At 40.4% G+C, this 18,200-nt stretch overlaps 1 protein-coding gene across 14 annotated transcripts in view; it reads right to left on the bottom strand.

Annotated features, from left to right (window-relative positions):
* Window positions 1-4,000: 4,000 nt before the first annotated feature.
* Window positions 4,001-18,200, bottom strand: part of CCDC34 (coiled-coil domain containing 34) — a 39,373-nt gene continuing 25,173 nt past the window's right edge. For 4 of the 14 annotated variants that reach the window (XM_084852616.1, XM_084852599.1, XM_084852627.1 and 1 more), the window contains exons 6-8: window positions 16,082-16,223; window positions 11,543-11,633; window positions 7,034-7,689 (exon numbers count right to left, since the gene is read on the bottom strand). In XM_084852616.1, coding sequence (XP_084708742.1) covers window positions 7,626-7,689; window positions 11,543-11,633; window positions 16,082-16,223 — 297 coding nt within the window. In that variant the 3' untranslated portion in view covers window positions 7,034-7,625. Of the gene's footprint in view, window positions 7,690-10,469; window positions 11,634-15,899; window positions 15,992-16,081; window positions 16,224-18,200 lie in introns of those variants that run through there. The other 10 variants (XM_084852667.1, XM_084852642.1, XM_084852635.1 and 7 more) reach the window with 7 other exon arrangements.

Consider the following 18,200-nt stretch of genomic DNA (forward strand, 5'->3'; position numbering starts at 1 on the left):
TGTGTGTGGGGGGGCTTTGATGGGACTTGTCCTGAATGGAGAACATAGGAATGAAGCAAGGGAAATGGGAGAGGTTAGGGAAAAGTCAGAAGAGCAGGACAGCCCTTCCCATAAGCACCTCTACTTCCTGCTTGTGAAATTTCACAGGCATTTAACTAAAATATAAGTAATATAGTCAGCTATACTAGGGAAGCAATTACCCAAGTTTCTCATTCTAATAATTAAAGACAGTAACCATAGAGCATCTTCTTAACCTTTCTTGAGCAGACCAGAGTCTGTACACTTTTAGACTGGTATAGTTATAAAATGCATTTGTGCCGTCTTGTGGGGGTAAGAATGAAGATGCCATTTCCTTTCCAAGGATGGCTAGCACATGTTGAAGGCTGTATTTGTATTGTACATTTGTGCAATTGGATTGTGGTTGGAACTTTATTTTAATTTCCATTCAAGCAAATTAGTTTACTAGAAATAGCTATATTACTTGTTGTGAGATCTCTAGGTCTAGAGCTCCATTATGGGAACAATTCCACTTCCCCCATATTGGCCCAGTCTTCATCCTCTGTAGAGATGTGTGAACTCCACATACTTTTGATTTAGTACATTTAGAAGTATTTCTGGACGTTGGAAGCTTGGACTCAGAGGCCTCTATGCTGTAGCATGAGCCCTCAAGAACTAAGTACTCAGATCATACAGCAGTCTTCATACCACAAACCAGTGTTTCTTTGCTACCCGCACTCTTTGCTTTAATTCCTTGAGATGGAAGGGATGGCCAGAAGGGCCTGATTTGTGGTATGAAACCCAAAGCATTTATGGAGGCCTCAAACACTTTGTCACATGCACAGTACATCTGAGAAGCTGAGCATCATGAGGAATACATCTTTCACTTCCTTGGATGAATGTCATAAAGCTATACTTACCTGTAGATATCACACCTTTGCTATTATGTAGTCACTTCTATGTAGTTACAACTGACTTGTCCAACTTGCATGAGATTAAACAACGGCAGAGCAAGTTGTCTAATCACTACTGATAAGGCACTGTGTTACTCAGGGCAATATTGTTTGTTGAAACTTTGATTTACCATGGATTATTGTACCTTGAAAGAAAGACACCCTCCACCAATGGTTCATATATTAGCAATTTTAGGAAATCCTCTAGTTGAATCTGCCAGAAAAAAGGGGCAACTCTGAACACAGTGCTGTCTCTCCTTGATTTGTAGGTTCTAGTAACCCCAGTCATAGCCTATCTTTTCATTCATCATTCTTGAAAATGTCCTGAAGGAACCGCCTTGTCTTTCTGTAAAGTCCCCTCCAAACCATGTCAGTCTCAGTAAGCTATAACAGCATTTTATCAGAGCATGGAGGCAGAATGGGAGATGGTCCCTGCCAGATGACTACACCATCCCACATCCTGTGCAGCATGTCTAACCCACTTCCTTATGCCTGGGCATACCTCCATAATACTTACCACATCTCTAAACTTGGATTATGTAGCAGATTATTTTCGCTGAGGTGAATAACAGTCACATCAGGTTCGGTCCCATATTCCAGAATCCATGTACATTGGATAAACAAACATTTCTTTTAAAGGCATGCGAGCATCATTACCCAATCTAGTGGATCTGCCCTTGTTTAATCATTCCTAGGCTCTCATTGAGGCAACTTCTATTAAAAATGCACCTGTTCCAACTGCAACTACAGCAGACTGAACTCTACAACACCTTTCTCAAATTCAGCTCCAAACTGTTATGAGATTAGTGGGACTTATTCACGTGCTGGAAAAACACCCATGCTACATCTCTCTTAATCTTTACATAATCCTGAGGCTGAAGCACTGGGCAGAAAACTAGTATCCTGGTATTGTGCGACACAACCATTGCCCATGGTCAGTATTGCGACTCTTTATCTGGCGCGAGAGACTTGCTGTAGCATGGATGGATAGCAATAATTTTGGGTTTGACTCTGGGAGGAATGCTTAAGGCTGTGGACTGTACAAAGTTCTATTACTTTTTATTTGGAAAATACTGAACTGTAGGTGCAGATGAGGAACAGACAGGATCAGCACAAAGAGGCCTAGATAAAGGGTATTACAGTGGTTCTGCGCTGAAGGCTTCCCTGTGCTTCTGACTTGGTACTTTATTTCAAACCTAGAAGCACATACAATCCAAAGGCAGAACAAGCATTCAGGGGGTCAGCATTGGCCAACATCCAATTAGCATGCGCCTTGGAGTGGTTGTACTGAAAGAATGGGTGGGGGAGACCATTAAAAAAAAATGTTTGGACAGCCCACATACCACCCCAGTGCAAGAACACAGATGTAGAAGTCTAGGTGGGACAGAGGATAGAGTCTGTGTCTGAAACTAGTATAGAAAGGTAAAGGGAGCGCAATGGTGTGGAGAGGAGCATAGTATAGTGAAGAAAAATCAGGCCCAGAGACACTTTTCTTGTGGAGGAGGAGCATGGTTTAGTTAGATGGCTTTCCTATACACAAAAACCTCATATTTCAATGTTTATTTCCAAGTTGCTTTAGTTAAAAACTTGCATAGACATAGTTAAGTACTGTCTGGAGTTGTGCCCAGTACTGTGAAGCAGAATTACCAACTTTTATGAAAAGCAACTCTTTATTAATGAGTATGATTAAAATTGCTTTAATAAAATGTTGCTGTTAATAAAAAAGAGAAAGAAATCTGGAGTGATTTATTGCCCATTAAATTATTCTATTTATCACATTTGGATTCCATCCTTCCACCAAGGAACGCACTCAAGTACACAAATTGGGTTTATCCCAGGATAACCTCACAATCACCCTGTGAGGTGGGTTAAGTTGACATCCAAAACATCTGAAGGACACCAGACTGGGGAAGGCTGCTGTAAGGAGATCAATTAATTGGTCTAGCAGCTATCCAAGTGTGAAAAAGAAAATTGTGTGACTTACCTCTGGTGACAAGGAGCATTCTACATCAGGTTAAGTCCCTCCTCCAGAAATTGAAAGGTAGGCTAAAGTTCTAGAGCCTCATGTGGCACAGACTGGTAGGCTGCAGTATTGCGACCGAAACTCTCCCCACGACCTGAGTTCGACCCCAGCGGAAGCTGGGTCTCGGGTAGCCGGCTTAGGTCGACTCAGCCTTCCATCCTTCCGAGGTTGGTAAAATGAGTACCCAGCTTGCTGGGGGAAAGGTAGTCACAACTGGGGAAGGCAATGGCAAACCACTCCACTATAGTCTGCCATGAAAACACCAGCGCAAGCGACGTCCCTCTAGGGGTCAGTAATGACCCGGTGCTTGCACAGGAGGAACCTTTCCTTTCCTTTCCTAAAGTTCTAGTTCCAGGGAAAAGAGGCACTTGCCCTACTATCTCCACAACTGAGCTGTGAGGAAAACTGGAACACAATATATGAGGCCTGTAATATGAAGTAGGCCAAGCAGCCTAAATGGCTTGGACAAAAAAATAAACTTGGATCAGGGACCTAAACTCCAAATTGTCGGTTTAAGGGACCAGAGCAAAATAGGGTGGGAGTCCCAATGCCCTCCAAAGAGCATTAAAAAGATTAAGGGCACAATCCTATGGGATCCACCCTGGGTACTCGTAAGCCTCTGAACTTGGATGCTTCCAATGCACAGCTGGAGGCATTTGTGAGCTCATAGCAGCAGCCAGCATGGTTCTCTCCATGCTGGCTGTAAGGGGATGGGGAGCACAGTTTCCTGACTCTGAGGTCAGAGCCCTGTCTCCAACCTTGGAGTCAGGAAACTAAACAATCCTATGTTGCCCAGACACTGTTTAGGAGCCATAGGATTGCTCTCCCTGAGGTAAGTCTCAAAACTTATTTTTCTCCCTCTAGAGGCAGGAGGGCATTCTTCATCAGGGCATAAGTAAACAGTGCACCTCTAAGTGGGATCTTGAAATAAACCACACCAGCTCATTCTGAACCCCCCCCCCCGATTTTTCTCCCCAAAGGTGGCTTCTGCTGAAGACAGACTCAAGTTTCACAAAAGTGAGCTTTTCTACACACAGCATTTATTGCACGCTCATTATTAACAGTTGCTTATGGGCTCTTTAGATGATGTAATTATCCTCCAGTTTCACTTGTTTTTTCAGAGCATTTTCCAGTTTTTTGGGGGGAGGGGGATTAGAATGGAAAAAATTGGCTATTTTTTTTTGAACGGGGAAAATGGTGCTGTTTCTCCTTGTGTACAATAGTTCTCCTTTGTGCTATTCCACTATAGCACAGCTCCACCTAGATGTTATGCAGCAGAAAAACAGGAAAGGGAAAGCTCTTTGTGTAGAGCTCGCTTCTCAATGCTGTGACAAAACTGAAAGTAGATACAGCGATCAACAGCCTAGTGTAGAAAAGCCCAGTATGTTTAAAGTGTAATGGAAGTATGTTTAGATGACAAGTTGCAGGCTCGAAAGTCTATTCAAGGGGTGCCCTCTCCCAGAAGGCTAAAGTTGTCATGGCATTACTGAGTTGGCCTGAATGCCCTCATGTCTGGGAAAGTTCATCCAAGAATAGCCAGGATGGCCACAGATACTTCCCTATCCATTTTATCCATGCTGAAACAAAAAGGAGTTGGAAATTTGTTTGGAAATAGGCTTGGTTCTGTCAATGTAGTATTTCAGTGTCCTGCAAAAATCTTTATGGCATTGTGATTGGGTAAAAAATCCACTCATGTTGCAGGTTTATCATGAGTAAGCTTTCCTTCTATCGACAGGTACTGCTTGGACATGCTGAACCTGATCTCACAGGAAGAGCTAACAAGTAGATAAAGGGGATTAAAAAAAAGTGTTAATAGGCTTATCCAATGTCTGGATGTTGTTCTTACTGCAACAGACTAACATGGCTACCTCCTCTAGAAATTGTTACAAGTGGTGGAATGTCAGATTTGTGCATGCCTGTTAAAGCATCACAAAAACTGAGGTTGCAGGAATCTTCCCTTCCCTGCTCATCCAAACTCTGTGAACTGGTTCGCACAACACTGTGGGCTTATTGGGGGTTGACCCACAATGAGTCATGCAGTGTGTGCCAGGCAACATTTTGAATATGCAACCCCTGCTTGGAGGTTGTCATGTCGTGTGAACCTGGCCATCGAGGGTTATTTGGTTAAATAACCCTCGGTTTGTTGTAGGATTATGTGAGGGTCATTTAACCTGGTCGGGGTTGGATATTCAAATTTTGCCCAGCACACACCGTGGCTCATTGTGGGTTAAATAACCCACAGTGAGTCAGTTGTGTCATGTGTACAGGCCCAGTGCCTCTCAATCGCTCCTCCACCTCCACAGTAGCCCAGTGTAAACCTAGATAAATAACACTCCCATTCACTTTACTGCCTGATTATCCAAATTAGATCACACACACAACCACCACCTTCTTCCAGGCATTCAGATACATTTTTAAGACCAGTAACGCTAGGCAAACATAAAGGCGGAAAAAAAAGGAAATTAGGCAAAGGCCTTCAACAGATCTTACAGAAACACATACACACAGATACAGTCTCCAATATCACATTTCCAAAGAAGCTGCCTACTTACTATTCAGTCCTTTGAATAGAGGCCACCCCAGCATGCACACATAATTTTCTTTAAACTAGATTTTAGAACCACCTTTCTACGCGCTTGAATAAAACTGAACTGTGGTGTTGGGTTGTTTTTTTTTTTTAAACCAAAGCCACACACAAATTAAAACTTTCTTCAATGTCCAATCTTAAAACTAAGCTTCAAAACCAAAATATTTTTTCTCCATGCTTTATATCCTTTTGGAAGCCAGCCAAACAATACTTTCCTTCTTCTCTGCTCAGCAAAACTATTATGTTGATTGAACTGAAGCCAACATGTACACTCATGACCAATCTTGCCGAAAACCTTATTTAGGAGGAAACAAAATTGCATTTGTGATGCTACAGATAAGGTTGTGCAAGAGCTTTCATTTTGAAGTTGCCATTTTTAGAGATTCAGACAGGCCTATTTCATGATGCCGTACATTCTACACGTAAGATAAAATACCTGCCTCTCTAGGAAACTTGAAGAAGATATAATGTCCGTTATAGTTTGGACAAGGTAAATTTCACTGTCCGGCTTGAGTTTAAAGCAGCCTTCCCCAACCTGGTGCTCGCCAGCTGTTTTGGACTTCAACTCCCATCAGCCCCAGCCAACATGGCCAATGATCAGGAATGCTGGAAGTTGTACTCCAAAAATTCTGGAGGGCATCAGGTTGGGGAAGGCTGGTTCAAAGGAACATTCTTCAGAATAGTTTGAAGAGACCTTTTAGTATCTTCAGCCATTCATATGATTAGGATCACAACTGTTCAATGGAATTATTTTAATAGCAAAAAATTACTGTATGTCTATTAATCAGTTTTTTTTAATTTATGAAGGACCTGCCCCACCTTCTCCAGACCTCACATTATACATTTTTATCAGGTTTTGGCTAGGGTATGTTTTAGACTATCCATTATGGATTCAGGGATTTCAATAAGCCATCTAAAAATCTGGCTATGGCTCCCACAAGGGCCACGATAATTCCAGTTCCCCCTCTATCTAAAAATTACCGCATATTGTGACATATTTGGCATTTCATCCCCCAGCTTAACGTCATTGACTGATGGTGTGTGTATAAGCATAAATGCAGAACACGGTGACACCACAACACAAGGAAGTTCTGGTATGAACCCGCCTGTTAAAATCTTTACTGAAGGGCCGCACTGTCTGTGATGAGGTTGTTGCCACCCTCTTTGTGGAACTTCTTCCCTATGACCATTCATTCAGCTGCTATTCTGTTGGCTTTTAGATGCCAAGTAAAAACTGTTACTTTCTTGGCATTTTAGTTGTCTTTACAGTGACTGGCCAATTCTGCTGTTGTTTTAATCTAATGGCTTTAATCTATTATATGCTGCAATTGTTTCTTTTTATACTTTGTTGCACACCAATATGAATTATGATTAAAAGGCTAGACACAGTTATTTAAATAAATAGACATAACGAGTTGTGAGCTAGATGCTAGCAGCTAGGTACTTGAATCCCTTTGAAAAATCAATGATGGTGGCTTTGGAATAATTCTATATTTATTTTATGTAGTAAAAACAGTGTGGCAATTCAACTAAAAATGATTTCAAGCGAGAACATCTAAACAGCAGCTCTTGTTTTTAACTGCAAGCTTCCCTTCTTTTTCCTCAGTTCAACAGAGCTTGCCACATGGCAGCAACCTAGTGAGCTCTTGGTTGATTTGAATGGCACTTTAAGAGATAACTATAAATTGCATTTTATGTAAAGCAGCAAATATATCTCTTAGTAATGGTCTCCCTATAAGATGGGTATTTTACTATGTATATTGGCTAGATCACACGACGACATGATTATTTCTGTTTCTTCCTGACACAAGAGCATAAGAAAGACAGAAGACTGTTTTGTGACATGCTTGAGCAATGGGGAATGAGTAGCCAAGACCAAAGATGAAATATGTACTAATTTGTACCTACCAGAAAAATAATGCAAACAAAATCATCTCTATACACAGTATCCTGTGTCTACATTCCTATCAATGCTACCACTCACAGTAATGCTGTGCTATGCCTTGTTTATTTCATGCATGCTATGGTAAGGTATGGAAAGCAGAGGAATTAGTGACTAACAGCCTTATGTCCGCAGGGTGCTGTCTTCACTGTCCCCAAACAGACGAACTTGGGTTGAGACTGAAATTCTGCAATTACAAAGACCAGATAAACAGTGAGCTAAGAGAACCAGCAAATGATCCCTACTTAACTTACACAATAAAAATAGCATTTTCAAAATTCATTTAAACTAATCCCTAAAAGGTGACCAAACAGAAGCCTCACTTTGAACCTCTGAAAAATGGTACGATACAAATGAACAGCTATATGGCTAATTCAGCAATGGTAACCTTTTGCAACCATGGTTTGGAAAACAGTCACTGGTTTACATATCCAAATATGACATCTCAGTATTCACATATTTGTGGGAAATGATATCAACTCAGAAATGTTTAACACTACTTACGTTAGACAGTCAAGGAAGTACAATAGAAAATGCAGGAGAAATAATGTGCACACTTGCTCAGGAGTTGTGTTAACACCAGACATCCTTGGGCAGTTGCCAGGGACCCAGCACCCTGGCAGGGCCCATTGGTGAAACTTGCCCTTTTTAAAAATGTTGCCTGGTGAGCAGCACCAGGCAAAGTATTTCCCAGTATGTCCCAAAGTGATGGTATGTTCAGGGGCACTGTGGGAAATTAAAAGACAGCTGCCCCAGCTGCTGGAAGTACTGCTGCCAGCTGCTGCCCACTGCCAAATAACCCTGCTGTTGCCCACCAAAGGATACTTTGCCTACCCCCCCCCCCCGCCGCCCCAACCTGGAGCCTGCAGATTTAACATGCAGTGAACTCCTCTGCAACTACATGCCTGACGCTGGGCATGCTGGAAATGTCTTTGGGAACTGAACACATATGTGACTCATTTCCAAGACTATCCTCTGCATGGTTCCCATCTGTAGGTGACTGCCAAAATCTTTTCAGTAAAAAGATACAAAGAGGCCAAAGCCTTGTCATGGTGGTAACAGTATAAATAATTCTACTGTTTTGTCTGGTTACTCAGAAGTGTCACAAAACAAGCATCTTTCAGCTTATTAAAAGACAGAAAAACTAATTGCTGAACTGTAATTGTTGAGTTTTAAAATATTGCCTGGCTAAGTCGGATGAAACCAGGGGAACAATATAAGGATTTGTATAGTAAATGTGTAGAAGAAGCAAAACTGCATATCTAAATGTGACCATAAAGATGGACTTCTACCAAACCCCACATGGGGTATAATTCTAAGCACAGGCAGTTAAACAGAAGCTATGACATCACTAAGACATCCTTTCTGCTTGTGAATGCTTGATCCCTTTCATATCTATTTGCATGATCATGTGGAAGCATTTGATAATAAAATGCGCTGTATTACAATACTCAACTTATATCAGGGGCAGGGGGGAAGTAGCAAGGAATCCTTGTGTATGTAATGTTTTGAAAGCTGAATGACTGAATATTCATTGTGGCTAGGATAACAAGCTCAAAATCCTACAAGCTAGGCTTCAGCAGTATGCGAACCGAGAACTAACGGAAGTACAAGCGGGGTTTTGAAGAGGCAGAGGAACTAGAGATCAAATCGCCAACATTCGCTGCATCATGGAGAAAGCAAGAGAATTCCAGAAAAACGTCTATTTCTGCTTCATTGACTGCGCTAAAGCCTTTGATTGTGTGGATCACAACAAACTGTGGCAAATTCTTCAAGAGATGGGAGTACCAGACCACCTCACCTGTCTCCTGAGAAACCTGTACGAGGGTCAAGAAGCAACAGTAAGAACCAGACATGGAACAACCAAGTGGTTCAAAATTGGGAAAGGAGTACGACAAGGCTGCATATTGTCACCCTGCTTATTTAACTTATATGCAGAGTACATCATGAGAAATGCCGGGTTGGATGAATCAGAGGTCGGAATTAAGATTGCTGGGAGAATTATCAACAACCTCCGATATGCAGACGATACCACCCTCATGGCAGAAAGCGAAGAGGATCTAAAGAGCCTCTTGTTGAGGGTGAAAGTGGAGAGTGCAAAAGCTGGTCTGAAACTCAACATTAAAAAAACGAAGATCATGGCATGTGGCCCCATCACTTCCTGGCATATAGAAGGGGAAGAAATGGAAGCAGTGACAGATTTTACTTTCTTGGGCTCCAAGATCACGGCAGACGGTGACTGTAGCCATGAAATTAAAAGACGCTTGCTCCTTGGGAGGAAAGCTATGGCAAACCTAGACAGCATAGTAAGAAGCAGAGACATCACCTTGCCGACAAAGGTCCGTCTAATCAAAGCTATGGTTTTCCCAGTAGTAACGTATGGCTGTGAGAGCTGGACTATAAGGAAGGCTGAGCGCCAAAGAATTGATGCTTTCGAATTGTGGTGCTGGAGAAGACTCTTACGAGTCCCCTGGACTGCAAGGAGGTCAAATCAGTCAATCCTAAAGGAAATCAACCCTGACTGCTGATTGGAAGGACAGATACTGAAGGTGAAGCTCAAATATTTTGGCCACCTAATGCGAAGAGAAAACTCTCTGGAAAAGACCCTGATGCTGGGAAAGACTGAAGGCAAAAGGAGAAGGGGACGACAGAGGATGAGATGGCTAGATAGCATCACCGATGCAATGAATATGAACTTGAGCATGCTCCGGGAGAGAGCGCAGGACAGGAAGGCCTGGCGTGCTATGGTCCATGGGGTCACGAAGAGTCGTTCAGTCGTGTCCAACAACAACAAGGATAACAAACAGATAATCTCATAATAGCAACATCCCTTGTTTTTAAATTATGCAAAAACCCAGTGGTTTCTCCTTTAGCACTGGCAAGAATCATCATTTAGTATATTTACACTGTCATAAACCACATTCTTTGAAAGAGCACTGTCCAAAGAAATTGAAATTTAGACAAGATCTAGTTACTGTTTGCATGTAATCTGTTTATGGTAGCAACATCTTTATGCCCTGAAGTACATTTTATTTCATAAAGCCATTAATGGTTACTGGTGTAAGATGCTATTGTCTTGCTAACAATTGCTGTTATTCTAAAAAGAGTTGTTTTTAAACAGCATAAAACAAAACCCCTCAATCTATTTAGAAACTATGAAGTATGTGTAACAGGAGATTCTTTATAAAATTTATAAAGAAACTACTACTTTCACTAGCTTAAGAATAAATAGTAATACATTTAACATCCACAAAAAATGTTGATACTCAAAATTCACCAGAAGAGCCAAGATGAGCAGGAAATGTAGTAGGGCTAAGTTATAACAGTGCTACATTAAATGAATACTTATTGCTTATTCCACAGCAGGTCATAGTACATTAAAGGGAGGCATTTCACAAATCATTTAACAGAGCTGATTATCAAAAGGTTCTCCAACATCACACTAGTTATGCAAGCACAGTTAGATTAAAGCCAACTCAGTTCCACTGACGTTAATAGAACCAAATGGGCTTAAATCCAAAAAAATCACTCTTAGCAAAGTTGTGGGTCAAAGCATTCTCTTCCTTCTCCATGGTATTGCTATAACCTAAATCAATAGCTACCTCAATAAGCACAAAAGATCAAGAAGCTGCATTTATAAATATAGTACCTGAAGTACACAGAGTATTGGGGAAAGGCTGAAAATAATTACTTTTTATTGTTAAGACATGGCTCACAATACATTACATATAAAAATACATTAAACATTAGAATGTCACTTATTTTGTCCCAGGTGCCTTATTTTAACAAGATAAACATTTTAAAAAATAGTTAAAAGTTAATAAATCATAGATGCTTACAAAACATTGACCTTAATAATACAACTTCTTAAATTATAAGGTCTAATTGAAATTTTAAAAAACTAACATCATGCCCTGAGTTATCTCTGATTTCGGCACAATGATCCAATATAAAGATTGTTCTTGGATTTATTAAAAAGAATTGAAGGTCTATATGTGTGACTGGATATAGGCCTCTTATTTTTCTTCACTGAAACATACTTCTCTTCCTTAGGATGAGGCACATGGATTGGTTTCCAAGGTATGGGGTTATAAAAGGCTGGAGCTGGGTAGGCATTTCCACCTGGATATCCTGAAATGTTTAGAAATCATACAGTTAAGAACTGGTATCCATGCTAAATTTCTCTTCAATTTATGATAATCAGTGAATTAACTATAAGCTATTTAGAGTCCAATCCTATGCATATTTTGACAGAAAAAAAAATCCTACAACTCCCAGCATTCCCCAGCGAGCCATGTTGCCTGGAGAATGCTGGGAGTTATAGGACTTTTTCTGTCTAAATATGCATAAGATTGTGTATTTAATAACATTAAATTCCCTTAATTATTCTAAAGTTCAAGATTTGAGGAGCTTTGTGACAATGAAATTTTACATAAGACAGTACTATAAATCATCCTTCCAGTACTAGGCTACGATCTGCATAGTTCGTTTAATAAGTTAATTAATCAGGATTTACTTTCACCTCTACAGGGCTTACAGTATACACACACTCACACTCTATTTAGCAAATAGGGATAACATTGCCTATATGCTATCTGATAATATCTGACTGAAGTTGAAAGATAAAGAACTAAGAGTTCCATGCCACAATACCCGAAAGCATATATGTTCCATTGTAAAGACAAAGGAAAAAGCAAAATAGAATACGAGTGTTCTGAGAAAAGTTTCATGAACTTTGAAACCATTGCTGAAATCCTGTTGTTCACAGGCCTCCTCTCATATATATTTTAACATTCACAATACTTCTATGTATGTTCAGTATGGTACGATAGGAGGCAGACATCCAGTAGGTGATTAATTTGCAATTTGAATGAATAAGAGCAGCAATTTTTGGTATATTACAACCTCATTTGTAATAGTATGTAGATTCCATGAAAACATTTTAGGATAATTAGAAGTTCAAATTTGAAGTATTTTATCTATATGGCACTCAACTCTCTGGACTTTGCAGTTGTAGCTCTCTCAGATGGAGCACCATACTTGTGTAAATTGCTCAGCTCTATTGTACATACTATCACATAGCCCACTGTATCAACAACACTGATTGGATCAGTCAATTAGGGCACAATCCTATGCATGTTTAGACAGAAAAATGCCCTACAACTCTAAGCGTTCCCCAGCCAGCCATGCTGGCTGGGCAGTGCCAGAAGTTCTAGGACTTTTTTCTGCCTAAATGTGCATAGGATTGTGCCTTTGGTAATTTATTTGTAGTTTTAGGAAATTAAGTTAGAACTCTGCCTTGGCATAGAAGGCTTAAACCATTCCATGGCTGTATTTCTCTTCTGGGAATGCTCTCATGGTCAGATCATCAAGAGCTGTATTAAACCTCTCAAGACTTGTAAGTTGTGTGAACAGGCTGGATTCTATCAGATAACGTCTTCCCCTTTTTCCAAACATTTATTTACAAGGGATCACATTTACTAATATAGTTACTCAGATATTAAGTGTACATTTTCTCTGAGTGTATCGTCCCTATTTTGTGACATACATTTGAACAGGTTGGACAAGTTTGGAGGAGATGGTATGCCCCCAAACAGGGTAAGAATGTAAGAGATGTGTTGGATCACACTAAAGGCCTATCTAGCCTAACATTTGCTCTAACAGTGGCGAACCAGATGCCTGTGGGAAGTCCCTCCTGCTCATGTTCCCCAGCAACTGGTATACAGAGGCATACTACCTTTGATATCTGAAATAATATATAGCCATCATGACTAGTAGCCAATCCCCAAGCTGTGAAAGTTGGTGACCATCACTATACCTTGTGGAAGCAAATTCCATAGGTTCTATTATGTGGGAGCAAAATACCACTATATCTACTTCCTTTACACCATGCATAGTGGAGAAGATGGTAACCATCAACAGAAAAGCTTCTGACATGCCATGTTTTTTCAATTCTTATTTCTTTGAGCATAACTGTTCACTTATAAAGGCACAGTATTAAAAATGATATGCCTTCCAAATTATCGTAACTGGTCAAGCAACAAACAGTGAGCTGCCTGCATTTAACATAGACACCACCACCACCACCACAAAGCGTATTGTTTTAAAATGAAACAATGTAATGTAAAATGTAGCCTGAAACAAAAGCTTTAACTTAAAACTTCTGTAAAACAACTTCTGCTTTGTACAGTTCTAAGGAGACGGACTTTTTTAACCACAGGCTAGCAACTGGAGAAAAACTAGGAAGGAGAGAGTATCTCTCCCTGCTTACATATAGCCATGCCATGTAGGCATCAGTCTGCACTCTGCAGGCAAGGAGAGGTCCTTTGCCTAGCCTGTCAGTACTACAGAAGAACTTCCCAAACCTGGAGGTGCGCCAGGAGGTGGCACCCTTATGTGGGACTTTGTGTTGATATAATAGAAGTGGATTTTACTCATTTTAGAAGAACAGCTAGCTATTTTAACAGAATTAACATCTATAGCCTGACTTGATATTAATTATACATCATAGTTGTGTATAAATATAGTCAAATACTGTGCAGCATCTACTATAATTAAAAACAGAGCTGCAGAGTAATTTCCCACCATTCTTTTTATTTTACAGCTTTGTAAAAGCTCCTCTTCTATGAAGTTCCTTCCATTTTAAAGATCTCAGGATCCAAGCCAATACTATTAGATTTGCTACCCAAAATAGCAATGCTGAAAGCTGGTTTATTTTTATCATTGCTTAATTCTTATCACTCTTCCTCAGAGAAGGGGAAGCATTCCTTATGGGCTATACCTAAACTATGACAGCAGGAATGCGTTGCCTTTGCCATGACAATCCTCTTTGTCTGGAAAGAAATTTCAACACATTTCATTGAGGTGTTCAAAATAAAGTCTGCAATATATTTCATTGTGTGAACAAAACTGGAAAGATTTTTAATAAATCACTTAGACAAATGATGGCAGCTGTCAGCAAGTAACAATGTCTCAACACAAAGCATGAAAGAAATATGCATCACAATTTATAATCAGATCAAGCCAAAAGTACTACTAGTTTTGTGTTTGGTGTGCTGTTTAGTGCTCAGAAAGAACAACAGCCCCTGCCTCCTGGTCAGCAAATAATTTTAGGTTCTCATTTGTATAACAGCAACATATTTGGCAAATATGAGGGGGGAAAGCTAAAAAGATAATGCAGTTTAAATGACAAATATATTAAAGTCATTATACAGAAAAAATAATGTGGCCAAAAACACAAAAAGCCATGCTTTTGTGACCATAACTATTTGTTTCCCTGAAAGAAGAAGAGCATGGAAAGACAGGTTGAAATCATGTGGCTAATCTCATGTACTGAAGGCCAACTGGTTTCAACAGGGCTGGTGCCTGCATAATTTGATTCAGGATTATGGCTAGCCAAATATGACTTTTACATTGCACAAAGTTGTAGGTTGACCAAAGAGAAGGGCCTATTTTCTTGGATGGTAAAATCAACAGAGAAAAAAAAAGAAAACATGACACAGTAGAGGCTGAACCCTCTATAGGTGTTAGGAAAACTGTTTATCATGGCAAGCCCAATGTGTTTCAGGCATGAAATATCTCAAGAGCAACTGTAAAAGTGTGCGCGCGCACGCGCACACACACACACACACACATATATATATATATATAAACTTAAAGAGTAAAGGAGGACCTGCCATATTGTTCTATCATGAAGTGAAGTCCACATTTTTGAGCCAGTCCTGAATGATTTCAGCTTTCTTGTTATGCCTTGATACTCTTGTCTGCTAGGCAAAATGACCTCCAAGTCACAATGGTGGTTGCTACATTTGCCTTGACAAGTCTAAAGATTAGACACTAGGTGATAAGGGGTGCGAGGAAAATGAAGGATCTAAAATTGCAGTCTTTGTGCACAATCTATTTGGGGCAGAAGATCTAGAATCATATTTTGAAACCTTTCAGCATGGTAGATGTGTATTCTGGTAATTTGGTATCTCTGATGTTGTAAGCATTGCGTCATTTGTGACCGGCTTTGTATTTTTATATTAATTTATGTGCTGATGGCACACAGCTAACACAATAAAAAATAACTTCAAATCTGGTGTGCTGTATTTACTTTAGCTGATGGATCTGTGATCGTATTTTATGGATTCGTGTAAACTGCCTTGAAATCTTTCAGGGGAAAGGTGGATTGGACATTTCATAAGTTCTTAAACAGGAGTGCAATTCATGATAGAATCAGATTGCAAAGCGAACAAGGGGCAAGGGAGGGGGGAGGCAGACAGCATTTCCCCCATTCTCAGTGTGCCAAAGCATTTTATTAAATTCTACTGACCAAAATGAATGCTTTCAAAAGCAGATCTTACATGATATAACATTGAGTTATGGAAACACACACACACACACACACACACGCACCCTTAAGATGGGGCAACATCTACCTTTTGCAGTCTCTCTGTAACATCATCTACGGATAAGGAATTCTACCTCATGAACATTTTAAACAAACCCTTTGAAAATAAATAGGAAAGGTATCAGAAAACCGATATTGCTAATCCAAATTAAGATACTGAGTTACTCTATCTAGTATAGATACAAACCAGTAAGTTTCCCATTGGCATAGGCATAGCCAGCTGGTGCTGGGCGGGGCTTGTTTCTAGAATTTTGCAGCCATTCTTTGAACATCTTCTCTGATTTTTCTTTTTTTTCCTGTAATTCAGCTTCCCGTTGCCTTTCCTTCTCCTACAAAAGGAAAACAACTAATCATATCAACATCTCTTAATACAGAACGTTTCTCTCAGAAATGTTTTAACAGAAACTTCACCACTGTAACTGATTTCTTTGGGCACAATTCAACCTGAGTTAAGCACTTGTAGCTACCAGCGATTTTAGCACCTGTTTAACTCCCCCACTGAAATTAATGGGATTTAAATTGCCTGGGATTTGGCTGAGTTATGCCTTTAGCATTTTAAAAGCTTCAGATATGTTTTTATGATTTACAAACAAGTTCATTTTAGTATTGTTGTTGTTCAGTCGTTAAGTCGTGTCCGACTCTTCGTGACACCATGGACCAAAGCATGCCAGGCCTTCCTGTCCTCCGCTCTCTCCCGGAGTGTGCTCAAGTTCATATTCATTGCATCGGTGATGCTATCTAGCCACCTCATCCTCTGCCATCCCCTTCCCCTTTTGCCTTCAATCTTTCCCAGCATTAGTGACTTTTCCAGTGACTTTTCTCTTCGCATTTGGTGGCCAAAATATTTGAGTTTCAGCTTCAGTATCTGTCCTTCCAATCAGCAGTCAGGGTTGATTTCCTTTAGGATTGACTGATTTGACCTCCTTGCAGTCCAGGGGACTCGTAAGAGTCTTCTCCAGCACCACAGTTCGAAAGCATCAATTCTTCGGCACTCAGCCTTCCTTATAGTCCAGCTCTCACAGCCATACGTTACTACTGGGAAAACCATAGCTTTGATTAGATGGACCTTTGTCGGCAAGGTGATGTCTCTGCTTCTTATTATGCTGTCTAGGTTTGCCATAGCTTTCCTCCCAAGGAGCAAGCGTCTTTTAATTTCATGGCTACAGTCACCGTCTGCCGTGATCTTGGAGATGAAGAAAATAAAATCTGTCACTGCTTCCATTTCTTCCCCTTCTATATGCCAAGAAGTGATGGGGCCAGATGCCATGATCTTCGTTTTTTTAATGTTGAGTTTCAAACCAGCTTTTGCACTCTCCTCTTTCACCCTCAACAAGAGGCTCTTTAGATCCTCTTCGCTTTCTGCCAATAGGGTGGTATCATCTGCCTATCTGAGGTTGCTGATAATTCTCCTGGCAATCTTAATTCCGACCTGTGATTCATCCAACCCGGCATTTCCCATGATGTACTCTGCATATAAGTTAAATAAGCAGGGCGACAATATGCAGCCTTGTCGTACTCCTTTCCCAATTTCCCAACCGAACCAATCGGTTGTTCCATGTCCGGTTCTTACTGTTGCTTCTTGACCCTTGTACAGGTTTCTCAGGAGACAGGTAAGGTGGTCTGGTACTCCCATCACTTTAAGAATTTGCCACAGTTTGTTGTGATCCACACAATCAAAGGCTTTAGTGCAGTAAATGAAGCAGAAATAGACATTTTTCTGGAATTCTCTTGCTTTCTCCATGATCCAGCAAATGTTGGCGATTTGATCTCTAGTTCCTCTGCCTCTTCGGAACCCAGCTTGTACTTCTGGTAGTTCTCGGTTCACATACTGCTGAAGCCTAGCTTGTAGGATTTTGAGAATAACCTTGCTGGCATGTGAAATGGGTGCAATTGTACGGTAGTTTGAACATTCTTTGGCATTGCCCTTCTTTGGAATTGGAATGTAAACTGACCTTTTCCAGTCTTGTGGCCACTGTTCAGTGTTCCAAATTTGTTGGCATATTGAGTGCAGCACTTCAACAGCATCATCTTTTAGGATTTTAAATAGCTCAGCTGGAATACTGTCATCTCCGCTAGCTTTGTTGTTACTAATGCTTCCTAAGGCCCACTTGATTTCACTCTCTAGGATGTCCGGCTCAAGTTCAGTGACTGTACTATCATGGCTATCAGGGACATTCAGATATTTCCTGTATAGTTCTTCTGTGTATTTTTTCCACCTCTTCTTAATCTCATCTGCTTCTGTTAGGTCCCTGCCTTCTTTGTCCTTTATCATGCCCGTCTTTGCACAAAATGTTCCCTTGATATCT

This window comes from Heloderma suspectum, chromosome 1, assembly GCF_057233095.1.
Source record: "Heloderma suspectum isolate Gila_16-S chromosome 1, 16-S_ref, whole genome shotgun sequence".
In the NCBI taxonomy this organism is placed as follows: domain Eukaryota; kingdom Metazoa; phylum Chordata; class Lepidosauria; order Squamata; family Helodermatidae; genus Heloderma; species Heloderma suspectum.